Source organism: Salvelinus alpinus, chromosome 4, assembly GCF_045679555.1.
Source record: "Salvelinus alpinus chromosome 4, SLU_Salpinus.1, whole genome shotgun sequence".
Classification (NCBI taxonomy): domain Eukaryota; kingdom Metazoa; phylum Chordata; class Actinopteri; order Salmoniformes; family Salmonidae; genus Salvelinus; species Salvelinus alpinus.
In genome coordinates this window covers 48,537,284-48,550,981 of record NC_092089.1, presented here as the reverse complement: position 1 = coordinate 48,550,981, position 13,698 = coordinate 48,537,284, and the positions used below count along the sequence as shown (strand labels likewise).

At 44.7% G+C, this 13,698-nt stretch overlaps 1 protein-coding gene and 1 pseudogene across 1 annotated transcript; one reads left to right on the top strand and one right to left on the bottom strand.

The window, feature by feature from the left end:
• Positions 1–4,911: 4,911 nt before the first annotated feature.
• LOC139573826 (interferon-inducible GTPase 1-like) lies at positions 4,912–6,659 on the top strand (annotated as a pseudogene).
• Positions 6,660–6,977: 318 nt separating this feature from the next.
• Positions 6,978–11,556, bottom strand: LOC139573823 (sialic acid-binding Ig-like lectin 5). Its single transcript, XM_071397727.1, has 9 exons — positions 11,509–11,556; positions 10,898–11,049; positions 10,355–10,750; positions 9,649–9,969; positions 9,278–9,538; positions 8,896–9,177; positions 8,577–8,703; positions 8,280–8,361; positions 6,978–8,126 (listed from the first exon to the last, which is right to left on the bottom strand). The coding sequence occupies exons 2-9, from the start codon at positions 10,956–10,958 to the stop codon at positions 7,734–7,736; spliced, it is 1,923 nt and encodes a 640-aa protein (XP_071253828.1). The 5' UTR covers positions 10,959–11,049; positions 11,509–11,556; the 3' UTR covers positions 6,978–7,733.
• Between the last annotated feature and the right edge of the window lie 2,142 nt (positions 11,557–13,698).

Sequence of the window (13,698 nt, the reverse complement as noted above, 5' to 3'; positions counted from 1 at the left end):
CAGCAATAGTCATGCTGTACCTGTCGCTGGTATGTAAATGGTCCTCCTTTCATTCTGAGTTGATACTCTCCAGTGTCATTCTCTCTGACATCATTGACGATCACATTACAGTTATTCTTTGTCAGGTCTGTCTCCAGTAGAGACACTCTGTTTTTACCCTCCCCTTGCTTTAGAGGGATCTTTGGAATGGAAAATGATATGTTTATCCTTATCACAGTTGCCATTTGTAGGGCATTTGTGCATTTGTACCATATTGCTGCGGTAGGCTTGACACTATCAGGGTGATTGAAAGTACATGAAATAACATTCCCTACAGCCACTACAGTTATTTTTTTCTGGAATGAAGGTGATGCTGTATGTGTTTGCAGCTGCTGCTGGGGGGGCCTGTCTTGATGGAGGGAAATGAATAGTCATGAGTAATACAGGACACACTTGGATACTACTTCACTTGTCCGTAACATTTGTGATGATACAGAATCAGTTTAGATTAAAATGGGTCTTACCATTACAACTACCACATCTGTACAAATACTAATGATTTCAATGTTGACAATACTTTAATGATAAAAGGGACCCTACTTTGACATGTTGCTCTCTCTCTCAGAGAGAAGAGTAGAGCTGCCCAGATGAGGACCCATATCCTGCCTCCACTGCCTCATCAATCAACCAAAACACCAGTGTCTGTCCTTTTTCACCTCTTTCTCTGGTCACCTTGTCTGTTTCCACAGGTCTGGAGCACAGAGAGTATAGAATAACATGACAAACAGTGTTATCCAAGCAGTGAACATTTAAAATTCACTCTCGCCATGAAACACGTTTTCTGGACATTTGATAAAAAGAGGGAGCACGGACCTATACAGGAAGCCGACGGACAGGAATTCCCTGTTACACGGAGACAGCTTCCACCCTACACCCCTAAAAAAGAGCCTCCCCATCAGCCAATATAGTCGCATACGCAAGATTTGTAGTACACAGTGAATATGACAAACAAGCCGACTGTCTGGATGAGAGTTTCAGACAGTGGGTTACCCAGAGGAAGGGCCGCATGACGCAAGGGATCGTGATAAAAATGTGACCCAGGATCATCCACAGATATCAGACCATATCTTACATGAATATATGTCACTTTGATTTTGCATGCCTTCCAGGTCTCCTACTTGGTCATTGTGTACATACAGTTGAAGTCGGAAGTTTACATAAACCTTAGCCAAATACATTTAAACTCAGTTTTTCATAATTCCTGTCATTTAATCCTATTAAAAATTCAGTTTTATGTCAGTTAGGATCACCACTTTATTTTAAGAATGTGAAATGTCAGAATAATAGTAGAGAGAATGATTTATTTATTTCATCACATTCCCAGTGGGTCAGAAATGTACATACACTCGATAAGTACTTGGTAGCATTGCCTTTAAATTGTTTAACTTGGGTCAAACGTTTTGGGTAGCGTTCCACAAGCTTCCCACAATAAGTTGGGTGAATTTTGGCCCATTCCTCCTGACAGAGCTGGTGTAGCTGAGTCAGGTCTGTAGGCCTCCTTGCTCGCACAAGCTTTTTCAGGTCTGCCCACAAATCTTCTATAGGATTGAGGTAAGGGCTTTGTGATGGCCACTCCAATACCTTGATTTTGTTGTCCTGAAGCCATTTTGCCACAACTTTGGAAGTATAATTGGGGTCATTGTCCATTTGGAAGACCCATTTGCGACCAAGCTTTAACTTCCTGACTGATGTCTTGAGATGTTGCTTCAACATATCCACATACTTTTGCCATCTAGTTTGTGAAGTGCACCAGTCCCTACAGCAGCAAAGCACCACCACAACATGATGTTGCCACCCCCATGCTTCACGGTTGGGATGGTATTCTTCGGCTTGCAAGCATCCCCCTTTTTCATCCAAACATAACCATGGTCATTATTGCAAAACAGTTCTATTTTTGTTTCATCAGACCAGAGGACATTTGTCCAAAAAGTATGATATTTGTCCCCATGTGCAGTTGCAAACTGTAGTCTGGCTTTTTAATGGCTATTTTGGAGCAGTGGCTTCTTCCTTGCTGAGCGGACTTTCAGGTTATGTCGATATAGGACTCGTTTTACTGTGGATATAGATACTTTTGTACCTGTTTCTTCCAGCATCTTCACAAAGTCCTTTGCTGTTGTTCTGGGATTGATTTGCACTTTTTTTGCACCAAAGTACGTTCATCTCTAGGAGACAGAACGCATCTCCTTCCTGAGCGGTATGACGGTTGCATGGTCCCATGGTGTTTCTACTTGCATACTAATGTTTGTACAGATGGTACGTGGTACCTTCAGGCGTTTGGAAATTGCTCCCAAGGATGAACCAGACTTGTGGAGGTGTACAATTTATTTTGTCTTGGCTGATTTCTTTTGATTTTGCCATGATGTCAAGCAAAGAGCCACTGAGTTTGAAGGTAGGCCTTGAAATACATCCGCAGATACACCTCCAATTGACTCAAATGATGTCAATTAGCCTATCAGAAGCTTCTAAAGCTATGGCATAATTTCCTGGAATTTTCCAAGCTGTTTAAAGGCACAATCAACTTAGTGTATGTAAACTTCTGACCCACTGGAATTGTGAAACAGTGAATAAGTGAAATAATCTGTCTGTAAACAATTGTTGGAAAAATTACTTGTGTCATGCACAAAGTAGATGTCCTAACCGACTTGCCAAAACTATAGTTTGTTAACAAGATATTTTTGGAGCGGAAGAAAAACGAGTTTTAATGACTCCAACCTAAGTGTATGTAAACTTCCGACATCAACTGTATATTATTCCTGAGGTTTGGACTAGAAGAAAATGAAAAACATGTCCCTTTGCCATTGTTTCCACTCAAACAAACTGTCAGTGTGAGCATCATGTGCATGAGTATGTGCTCAAACTGGATTATGGGTGAGACTACAGGATTAGAATGTTCCACACACAGTACAGAGCCTGAAAATAGATCTAGTTTACACAGTCAGCACACTTCACTTGTATTGAGGATATGAACTCATCAAAAAAATAAACGTCCTCTCACTGTCAACTGCATTTATTTTCAGCAAACTTAACATGTGTAAATATTTGTATGAACATAACAAGATTCAACAACTGAGACCATAAACTGAACAATTTCCACAGACATGTGACTAACAGAAATGGAATAATGTGTCCCTGAACAAAAGTAACAGTCAGTATCCGGTGTGGCCACCAGCTGCATTAAGTACTGCAGTGCATCTCCTCCTCATGGACTGCACCAGATTTGCCAGTTCTTGCTGTGAGATGTTACCCCACTTTTCCACCAAGGCACATGCAAGTTCTCGGATATTTCTGGGGGGAATGGCCCTAGCCTCACCCTCACCCTCCGATTCAACAGGTCCCAGAAGTGCTCAATGGGATTGAGATCCGGGCTCTTCGCTGGCCACGGCAGAACACTGACATTCCTATCTTGCAGGAAATCACGCACAGAACGAGCAGTATGGCTGGTGGCATTGTCATGCTACAGGGTCATGTCAGGATGAGCCTGCAGGAATTGTACTATATGAGGGAGGAGGATGTCTTCCCTGTAACGCACAGCGTCGAGATTGCCTGCAATGACAACAAGCTTAGTCCGATGATGCTGTGACACACCGCCCCAGACCATGACGGACCCTCCACCTCCAAATCGATCCCGCTCCAGAGTACAGGCCTTGGTGTAATGCTCATTCCTTCGATGATAAACGCGAATCCGACCATCACCCCTGGTGAGACAAAACCGTGACTCGTCAGGGAAGAGCACTTTTTGCCAGTCCTGTCTGGTCCAGCGACGGTGCGTTTGTGCCCATGGGCGACGTTGTTGCTGGTGATGTCTGGTGAGGACAACAGGCCTACAAGTCCTCAGTCCAGCCTCTCACAGCCTATTGCAGACAGTCTGAGCACTGATGGAGGGATTGTGCATTCCTGGTGTAACTCGGGCAGTTGTTGTTGCCATCCTGTACCTGTCCCGCAGGTGTGATGTTTGGATGTACCGATCTTGTGCAGGTGTTGTTACACGTGGTCTGCCACTGCGAGGATGATCAGCTATCCGTCCTGTCTCCCTGTAGCGCTGTCTTAGGCGTCTCACAGTACGGACATTGCAATTTATTGCCCTGGCCACATCTGCAGTTCTCATGCCTCCTTGAAGCATGCCTAAGGCACGTTCACGCAGATGAGCAGGGACGCTGGACATCTTTCTTTTGGTGTTTTCAGAGTTAGTAGAAAGGCCTCTTTATTGTCCTAAGTTTTCATAACTGTGACTTTCATTGCCTACCGTCTGTAAGCTGTTAGTGTCTTAACGACCGTTCCACAGGTGCATGTTGTAACAGGTGTCCTCGTCGGATGAAGAGGAATCGGACCAAAGCGCAGCGTGGTAAGTGTTCATGACTTTTTATTTAAACTGAACACTAATCAAAAATAACAAAGTGAATAACCGAAACCGAAACAGTCCTGTCAGGTGTAAAACACTAAACAGAAAACAACTACCCACAAAACACAGGTGGGAAATAGCTGCCTAAGTATGATTCTCAATCAGAGACAACGACAGACAGCTGCCTCTGATTGAGAACCACACCCAGCCAAACACAAAGAAATACAAAACATAGAAATTGAACATAGAATGCCCACCCAAATCACACCCTGACCAAACCAAAACAGAGACATAAAAAGCTCTCTACGGTCAGGGCGTGACACATGTTCATTAATTTTTTATTGTTCATTGAACAAGCATGGGAAACAGTGTTTAAACCCTTTACAATGAAGATCTGAGAAGTGATTTGGATTTTTACGAATTATCTTTGAAAGACAGGGTCCTGAAAAAGGGACGTTTCTTTTTTTGCTTAGTTTATCCTCTATTGATCATTGGAAATACGGATTGCTTTCCCTATTAAGGTCTGCCTTTAGGGCTTTTCATCTAGGTCCAAGTTAAAGCATAGGCAGGTAGCCTAGCGGTTATGTGCGTTGGGCCAATAACCAAAAGGTTTCTGTTTGAAATCTCGAGCTGGCAAGGGGAGAAAATCTGCCGTTAAACGCCAACAACTGAATGCTGATGATGTAGATGTCGATTAAGACAGTCCCCCGCACATCTCTGAATCAGAGGGGTTGGGCTAAATGCGGAAGACACATTTCGGTTGGATGCATTCAATTGTGCAACTGACAAGGTATGACAAGACAGTTAGTTGGATCTAAGATTGTGTATTTGTTTACCCAATACTTACCAATTACACAATACTTCCTTTGAGCAATTATGTAGTATACATTGTTATTCTGTAAAATGTTATGAGTTTTGTTCAAACTGTTTTATTGTGTTCCCACTTATCCCCAAATGATTAAGCAATTGTCCTATTCCAATGACCATCCTCTCCTTTCTCACAGCCATAACAGCAGATGTATCTCACAGCCTGAATCCCCTGGGGAACCTCAAAGAGTCCACTGAGAACACCAAGCTGTCGGATGTCAAGGATACTGTGGAGGACCTCCTGATAAGCTGGATCAACCTGGCCATGGCGGGGCACCTGGGAGTCAAAGAAGCCTGCCTTCCTTAATGCCATCCGTGGTGTGGGGTCTGAGGATTAAGGGGCCACCCTCCCCCTCTCCCCCACCCCTCCAGAGGAGCTGGCCATCTACACAACCCCAAACACCCAGACTTCTGCCTGAGGGACCTGCCACCCACCCCCACAGCCTTGCCCTTTGACCCGGAGGCTTACATGGGGCGAGTCACGTTCCTGAGGTACAACGTGGTGGTCATGGTGTTCATTCAGTCTCCAGGTCAACAGCGTGGTGATGTTCCTAGAGGCCCTCTCGGTGCAGAGGGTCATGGTGTACTTTGACCTGCTGGCCTCAGAGAAGGACACGGAGAAGAGCCTGGAGGTGTGGAAGGCCCAGGGGGTTGCCCTGTCTAAGGTGTTCTTATGAGGCCCTCCTGTCTGGAGAAACTTGACTTCCCAGGACTCCTGGAGAAGATGGAAAGGGACCTTCCAGAGATCCGGCCCACACCCTCCTCTAGGCCCTGCCCACTCTCACACCAGCACAGCTGGTCACCCAGAAGAGGGACTGCTTCATGGCCCAGGTGTGGGCGGTCACCTTGCTCTTTGACGATGTCTCTGAACCCCTTGGCAATATGTGTAGATTTGCAGCAAACTTGCTTTAAAACTGCAACATTTCTCTAAGTCCCATAGAAAAATGTGTAGAATTGCAGGAAATTAACTCTAAAAACATTTTTTTTCTCTGCAGTCAAGAAGTGTCCCTAAAATATTGTGCTCGTAAGGTGGGTAAACAACATTTTGCCTAGGGCCCCCAAAAGGCTAGGGCTGGCTCTGACTACATGTGTGGGTAGGCAGACCCGTGAGTTACTGCTGCCCCCCATGATCAGTTCGGACTTTTTGTGGCCCCCACCCCCATCAAAGTTGCCCATCCCTGATTTATACCATCGGTAGCCTATAATTACTGTTGAATGACATTTGTGGAGATGGTAGGTTGGAAATAGCCCAAAAAATACACAATTTAAACATGCTTTGAACAGATTACAGAGAACAAACAACTTAAAATACACAACCATTAAAAGTGAGGTAGTGCCTCAATATAAAACAATGTTGAAATAATGCATACTTAAAATAGAAAAATATTCTGATATATGGGTTCGCTGACAATGTCACGAAAACAATACGCACGCTTTACTGGGGCAGAAGGCCGTGTGTTGTGGTGATTCTGGATGGCCAGATATCTAGCAACAACGACACGAAGCTGCCATGTGGGGAATTGTAGGTGGGTCGTTTCAGCAAGTTTTATCTTGTTCTTGATACCACGTCTTGTTTTGACTGATGTCACGTATATGCTAATCTAATATCGAAAAAATGTGTTAGCTAGCTAACCAAGAACTGTTACAACTTATTTGAGAGACATTGTGCAAATGTATATGTATTTTCAATAAACATTGGAGACTAAATATAGTTTACATGTTGTCAACAATCTAAGCCAACCCAGTCTGTTGTACTCCATAGCTGTACATGTGTCTGTTTGGTTGCTAAACAACCAACCCGTCTATAACACACAACTTTTAAAAGCACAATGCACTTTTTTTCTTGATTTATTTCATTTGAGCTCTCTGGCTAGCCCAAAATGAGAATTCTTTATTACATTATGTCAACATTTTCTGCAGTAAATCAGTATCCTATTTACAGTAAGAGTTTGGTTACAACCACACATACTACATAATATCCCCACCCACAAATATTAAAGGAAAGAGGAGAAAAAACAGAAATGGTTTGACCTCTCTACTTTTCCAAACCACATCTTTGTCGGTCTTTCCTCATGGTGACAAAACAGAATCGTTACAAAAGTAAAATGACACTTCCTTGAAAGACATTACAAAACATACCCAGAACATTCTTCTATGTACAACTAGAAAATATGATTATTTAAATTGTAGAAGCACCAGGCACATACAGTACTATCTGACATATGGCTGTAAAATAAAGTATTTACCAAAACTATTAACTACAGTAGTTTCAGTTATTAAACAACATCTCTGTACTATCGTAAAACATTCAAACTGGATTAAACACATGAGGAAACAACACCAAAACTATTAACTACAGTAGTTTCAGTTGACCAAAAGTCCCAGTATCATCATAAAACTTTCAATCTGGATTCAGAAAATGATATAAGAACCCATGGCTGTACAATACTGCATTCTATCCCCCACGTTTCTAGCAAAAATATCTGTGTCACTCACCACCACCCATAATAGCCTTGACGTTGGAGTAATGCACTGTATCTTCATCTGTCTCTGCTGCTGGCTTACCGTTCTCTTTCTCCTCATCATTCCCCATCATCATTCCACTCCCCTCTCCTCCATCTTCATCCCCTTCATTCTTCTTCTCTCGTTTGATTTTGGCGTACTCTGACTCTGCGGTGGTGGTCTTCTTCTCTGCCTCCTCAGGAGTCTTCTTCTTCAGCAGGGAGTAGTTGATGCTGGCGTAGTCCACTTCATTTGGTTCTTCCCTTGTGGAAGATTTTCCCGCGGCTCCACTGGTCTGGGTCCCTCCGTTTTCAGCTCCCTCCCTCAGCACCACCTGCAGAGGGGTCTGTTCACCCCCAACAGCCTGTCCTGCATCCATCTATGGAGTACATTACAGAAAGCACTGTGTTAGGAGTCTTTTATTAGCTTGGTGGTCCCAGATCTGCTTATGCTGTCTTGTAAACTCCTGTTGGCATGTCAATGCTAACTGAATGTTGGTTAAGCTGATTAAAGAAATGAACTGATACTGCACCTGTTGGTCTTCACATGCCACCATCTCCAGGTTCATGAAAGGGCTTTTGGAGTCTGAGTCCTTTGAGATCCTCTGTTTTTGTCTAAGGAAAATATTAGTAATGACATTTCTCAATAACTATATTCTGGAGGGGTTAGCAAGCACTTCCATTACAATATGGTGCAAGGCATTGGCACTTTTGACAATGTATCTGATTCTCTTGATAGTACATCTGAATATCTAAAGACAATCTGCAATTGATTTTAAAAACAACACTCAGTTAACACTAACTGTACTTCAGTAATAGAATGCATGTACCTTTTACATTTCCCTGTCGAACACAGGAAGATACAACAGATGGTGGCTGAGAAGGCTGCACCAATCGCAAATGCAGCAATCAGTGATGGGTTCAACAGCATAGCCAAGATGTCTTTAGACACTTCCTCTATGAAGAGAACAAAGCATGTACGTTTTTAGGAGTGGCTCACAATACTTTGTATCCTCTGATTTTCTTTTTAAATGAAATAATAACATTATATTTTCTCACTCTAAGCATATAAAACCTCTATGCTACATACATATTGGGTGGGATTGGGAAGCTGTTGCTCTCTAACAAAGTAACAACTTATACCTTTACCTCCTTGATTTCCTTGGCTCTCCTTTTGGGTGACTTGCAGCTTCTCTCTCACTCTGCCCACTTCATTTGTGCTGACACACTCCACAGTAGTGTTGGTGTGGTTTCTGACATGCATCCTGATGGTGGTGTTCACTGAGGACCTCAACACTGATTTAGTGAGGCAGTACTCCTCAGTGTTAAGCCAGCCTATGAGAGGTAAGGGGACCCCCTGACTGACACACACACAGGTCATGACCTTGGCCTGGATGACACACCCAGAAGCATTGAGAATCACTGGATGGTCTAAAGAGAGACAGAGGGGGAAGATGTATCATGGACAACTTCAAGTAAACATGTTTCAAGCTATTTTTAATCAGGTTTGTACAGTGTTGTTTGTACTCACACATCACAGCGACAACAATGGAAGCTGTCAGAGTCCTGTTGAAGTGTTGAGCTTTACACACATACTCCCCTGCATGTTTTCTTGTCATGTTAGAGATGGTGAGAGCGGCCAGTCCAGAGTTATTCTGTTCCAAAGCTGTTGTCCCATTCTTACTCCAGGTGATAGATGGTGGTGGTCGGTAGCTGTCAACAAAGCAAGACAGATTCAGGGTATCACCCTCTCTCACTGTGTTACTACCAGAGATCTTGGGTTCCTTCACATCTAGAAAATAAAGTATATAATCAGTTAATCATGGTCATGAAAATTAACTGTTGAAGCACAACAAAAGGTTGGGTTGTTCAAAGTAAGGTCAGATGATGTAGGCTACTTACGAGTCACATTCAAAGTCACTGTCTCCTCAGTGGTGATGTTCCCTTTGAATGTCACTTGGCACGTGACCTTGGTGGTGTGGTGTTCTGCTGAAGGTGTAAAGTTCAAAGTTGAGAAGTGGGTTGTTGTGACGTTGGTCAGATCCTCTCTCTTTTGTATAGTGGTGTTGTCTCTGAGCGCAGTGATGTTGTCTCCTGTCCCTCTCCATGTCCATGTGATGTTAGGAGGAGTTCCAGAGCAGATCCCCGGGGCGGTGCAGGTCAGGGTCGCTGGTTCTCCTTCTGTCAGAGGAGGAGTCAACACTGAGGGCTTCTGGGTCAGAGCTGGAGACAGGATATAGAAACACAGACTGAGACCTAGATTCAGTCAGGATTGTGGAAGATCCGCACAATAGCGTGATTTACATTTAGAGGGAATGTTCCTGTATTCATGGTAAATGCACGTTGGCTCAATAGGAATTTACCTTTACATTTAAGTCACGCTATAACATGGATTTTGTATCCATGTAGATAACAGCAGAAACATATACTCATATAAAGTATGAAATCATAGTGCCGGTTTAGAAAAATAAGCACTTTGAAATGGGAGACTTGGGGAAATCTTGGGCTTTGTAAATTGGATCTACGTATGTTGCAGTCAGTGTACATGATTAATTACACTAAAGTAATACTCATGTCACTGTAACTAACAGTAATAGTCATGCTGTACCTTTCACTGCAATTTTCATTTTCTCTCGTGAAGTAAATGTACTTCTATTTCCACTGTTAAATGCTCCGTACAGTTTTAATTGATAGTCTCCATCATCAGTCTTAGTGATGTCGTTGATGATTATACTGCAGTTCTTCTTTGTCAGGTTTGTCTCCAGTAGTGACACTCGCCTTCTATAACCCTCCTGAGCTTTAGAGGAATTTCTTGAGTGGAAAATAGAGACCGTGTCGACTTGCATAGAACGTTGTGTATCAGGGCATTTCAACCATATTGCTGAGTGAGCAGTGAAGTTATCAAGGTGAGTGAACGAACATGGAATAACAGCACATAGTCCAGCCTGTGGTGTTATCTCTGCTGGACTGAAGGTGATGTTGATTGGTGCTGGAGGGGCCTTATCTGACGGAGGGAAATTAATACAGTCATGAGTAATACAAGAAGCACTGATACTACTTCACTTGTTCGTAGAAAAAAAAAATATGACATAGTATCTGTTGGGATGTATGCCAAATGTATATAACAATAGTAGTGATAAAAGGACCTTACTTCTGCATGTGGTTCTCTCTGTCAGAGAGAGAAGTAGAGCTGCCCAGATGAGGACCCACATCCTGCCTCTACTGCCTCGATGAGTCAATCACAACACCGGGGTCTCTCTCCTCTTTCTCTAATGGTCACTATCTCTGTCTCTGTCTACTGGTCTGGAGCACAAGACAAGTGTGAAATAGAATATGAAATGGTGTTGTGATAATAACAACATATAGCAATACACATCGGATATGAATATTTCATTACACCTTTATGAGTGCTACATTGGCATTCATAACAACCTTCTTAGCACTTTTATTCAAATAAGATGTATTTTGCTGTAATGCCTAGAGAGGATGTCAAAGAAACATTTATGTTCAAGGTTCATATGATGCCTTCTTCACAATTGCTCATAAATATATTTAACTGCATTGATAAATATTTATTCTTATGCTATTTAAAGCCTTATGAAGCAATGTGTTTTAATTCCATACATTAATAGTATTACCATTACATTACATAGCCATAATCAAGTTTTAACAGTCATTCAATGTAACGAGGCAAAAATATATAGTGGTTCAATAGCTTGTCTTTTGATCCATGCAGAGAATAAGACTGAATCAGCACATTACCTCTCTCTGTGTGCTCTCTCTTCCTATTGACTGTGAGCCCTGTGTGAGTCCCTGGTGGGTGTGAACTGTCACTTCATGTCCCCAGTCAGTTACTCCTCCCTCTAACCTGGTGCTGCAATCCAGGAAGTCCCTCTGTACTGCATACCACCCAGCCATACTGTACTGTATCTAGACCATAATCAACCCAAACACATCAACTAACCAATCAAACCGCACCAATCCACACCAATCAACCAACCTTGATCAACACTGCAATCCCAATGCCTTGTATATTCAGATGCAGCTTTATTTCACTAGAAGAATGTTTCTATAAGATTTCTATTAGAAAATGTGTACATATTTCAAGATAGCTGTTTGTAACATGTGCATGTGAATTATATGGAGAATGCCTTGCATTGGATAGAGACAAGCTGGCAATAGTCTCTGTAACGGCAGCCTTCCCTCTCTTCACGAAAAGAGAGGGTGTAACAGGGATCAGACCAACATGCAGCGTAGCCAGTGCTCAACATGTTTAATAAAACGATAAACAGTGAACACTTAACACGATACAAAATAATAAATGTGGCAAACCGATACAGCCCTATCTGGTGCAGAGAAAACACAAAGACAGGAAACAACCACCCACAAACCAACACAAAACAAGCCACCTATATATGATTCCCAATCAGAGACAACACAAAACACCTGCCTCTGATTGAGAACCATATTAGGCCAAACATAGAAACAGACAAACTAGACACACAACAGAGAATGCCCACCCAGCTCACGTCCTGACCAACACTAAAACAAGCAAAACACACAAGAACTATGGTCAGAACGTGACAGTACCCCCCTCCTGAGGTGCGGACTCCGAACGCACCCCCTAAAACTCTAGGGGAGGGTCTGTGTGGGCATCTGTCCGTGGTGGCGGCTCCGGCGCTGGACGAGGACACCACTCCACCATTGTCTTTGTCCCCCTCCTTAGCGTCCTTTGAGTGGCGACCCTCGCCGCCGACCTTGGCCTAGGAATCCTCACAAAGGGCCCCATCAGACTGAGGAGACAGCTCCGAACCGAGAGGTAGCTTAGGACAGAGAGGTAGATCAGGAAAGAGAGGTAGCTCCGGACTGAATGGCATCTCCGGACTGAGTGGCAGCTCATGACTGGAGGGCAGCTCATGACTGGAGGGCAGCTCATGACTGGAGGGCAGCTCATGACTGGAAGGCAGCTCATGACTGGAGGGCAGCTCATGACTGGAGGGCAGCTCATGACTGGAAGGCAGCTCATGACTGGAAGGCGGCTCCTGACTGACTGGCGGCTCTGGCAGCTCCTGACTGACTGGCGGCTCTGGCAGCTCCTGACTGGCTGGCGGCTCTGGCAGCTCCTGACTGACTGGCGGCTCTGGCAGCTCCTGACTGGCTGGCGGCTCTGGCAGCTCCTGACTGGCTGGCGGCTCTGGCAGCTCCTGACAGGCTGGCGGCTCTGGCAGCTCCTGACTGACGGACGGCTCTAGCGGCTCCTGTCTGACGGGCGGCTCTAATGGCTCGGGACAGACGGGCGGCTCTGACGGCTCGGGACAGACGGGCGGCTCAGATGGCGCTGGGCAGACGGATGGCTCAGATGGCGCTGGGCAGGCAGGCAGCTCAGACCTGCTGAGGCGCACAGTAGGCCTGGTGCGTGTTGCCGGAACTGGTGGTACCGTTTGTAGACACGCACCTCAATGGTAGTGCGGGGAGCAGGAACAGGGCACACTGCACTCTCGAGGCGCACTATACACCTGGTGCGTGGTACCGGCACTGGTGGTGTAGGCACTGGTGTTACTGGGCTGGGGCGAGGAGGTGGCACCGGATATACCGGACCGTGAAGGCGTACAAGAGCTCTTAAGCACCGAGCCTGCCCAACCTTACCTGGTTTAATGCTCCCCGTAGCCAGGCCAGTGCGGCGAGGTGGAATAGCCCGCACTGGGCTGTGCTGGCGAACCGGGGACACCATGCATAAGGCTGGTGCCATGTACACCGGCCCGAGGAGACGTACTGGAGACCAGAAATGTTGAGCCGGCTTCATGGCACCTGGCTCAATGCCCACTCTAGCCCGGCCGATACGTGGAGCTGGGATGTACCGCACCGGGCTATACACACGTACAGGAGACACCGTGCGCCTTTCCGCACAACACGGTGTCTGCCCGTACTCTCGCTCTCCACGGCAAGCCCGGG

What these genes read in the sequence shown, in the direction of transcription:
- LOC139573823 (XM_071397727.1), bottom strand. Translation starts at nt 10,958, where the DNA reads ATGTGGGTCCTCATCTGGGCAGCTCTACTTCTCTCTCTGACAGAGAGA. An exon ending in AATGAAAATTGCAGTGAAAG is followed by an intron (nt 9,970 to 10,354) that starts GTACAGCATGAC and finishes TCCTGTCTCCAG; the next exon opens with CTCTGACCCAGAAGCCCTCA. An exon ending in TGGCATGTGAAGACCAACAG is followed by an intron (nt 8,127 to 8,279) that starts GTGCAGTATCAG and finishes TGTACTCCATAG; the next exon opens with ATGGATGCAGGACAGGCTGT.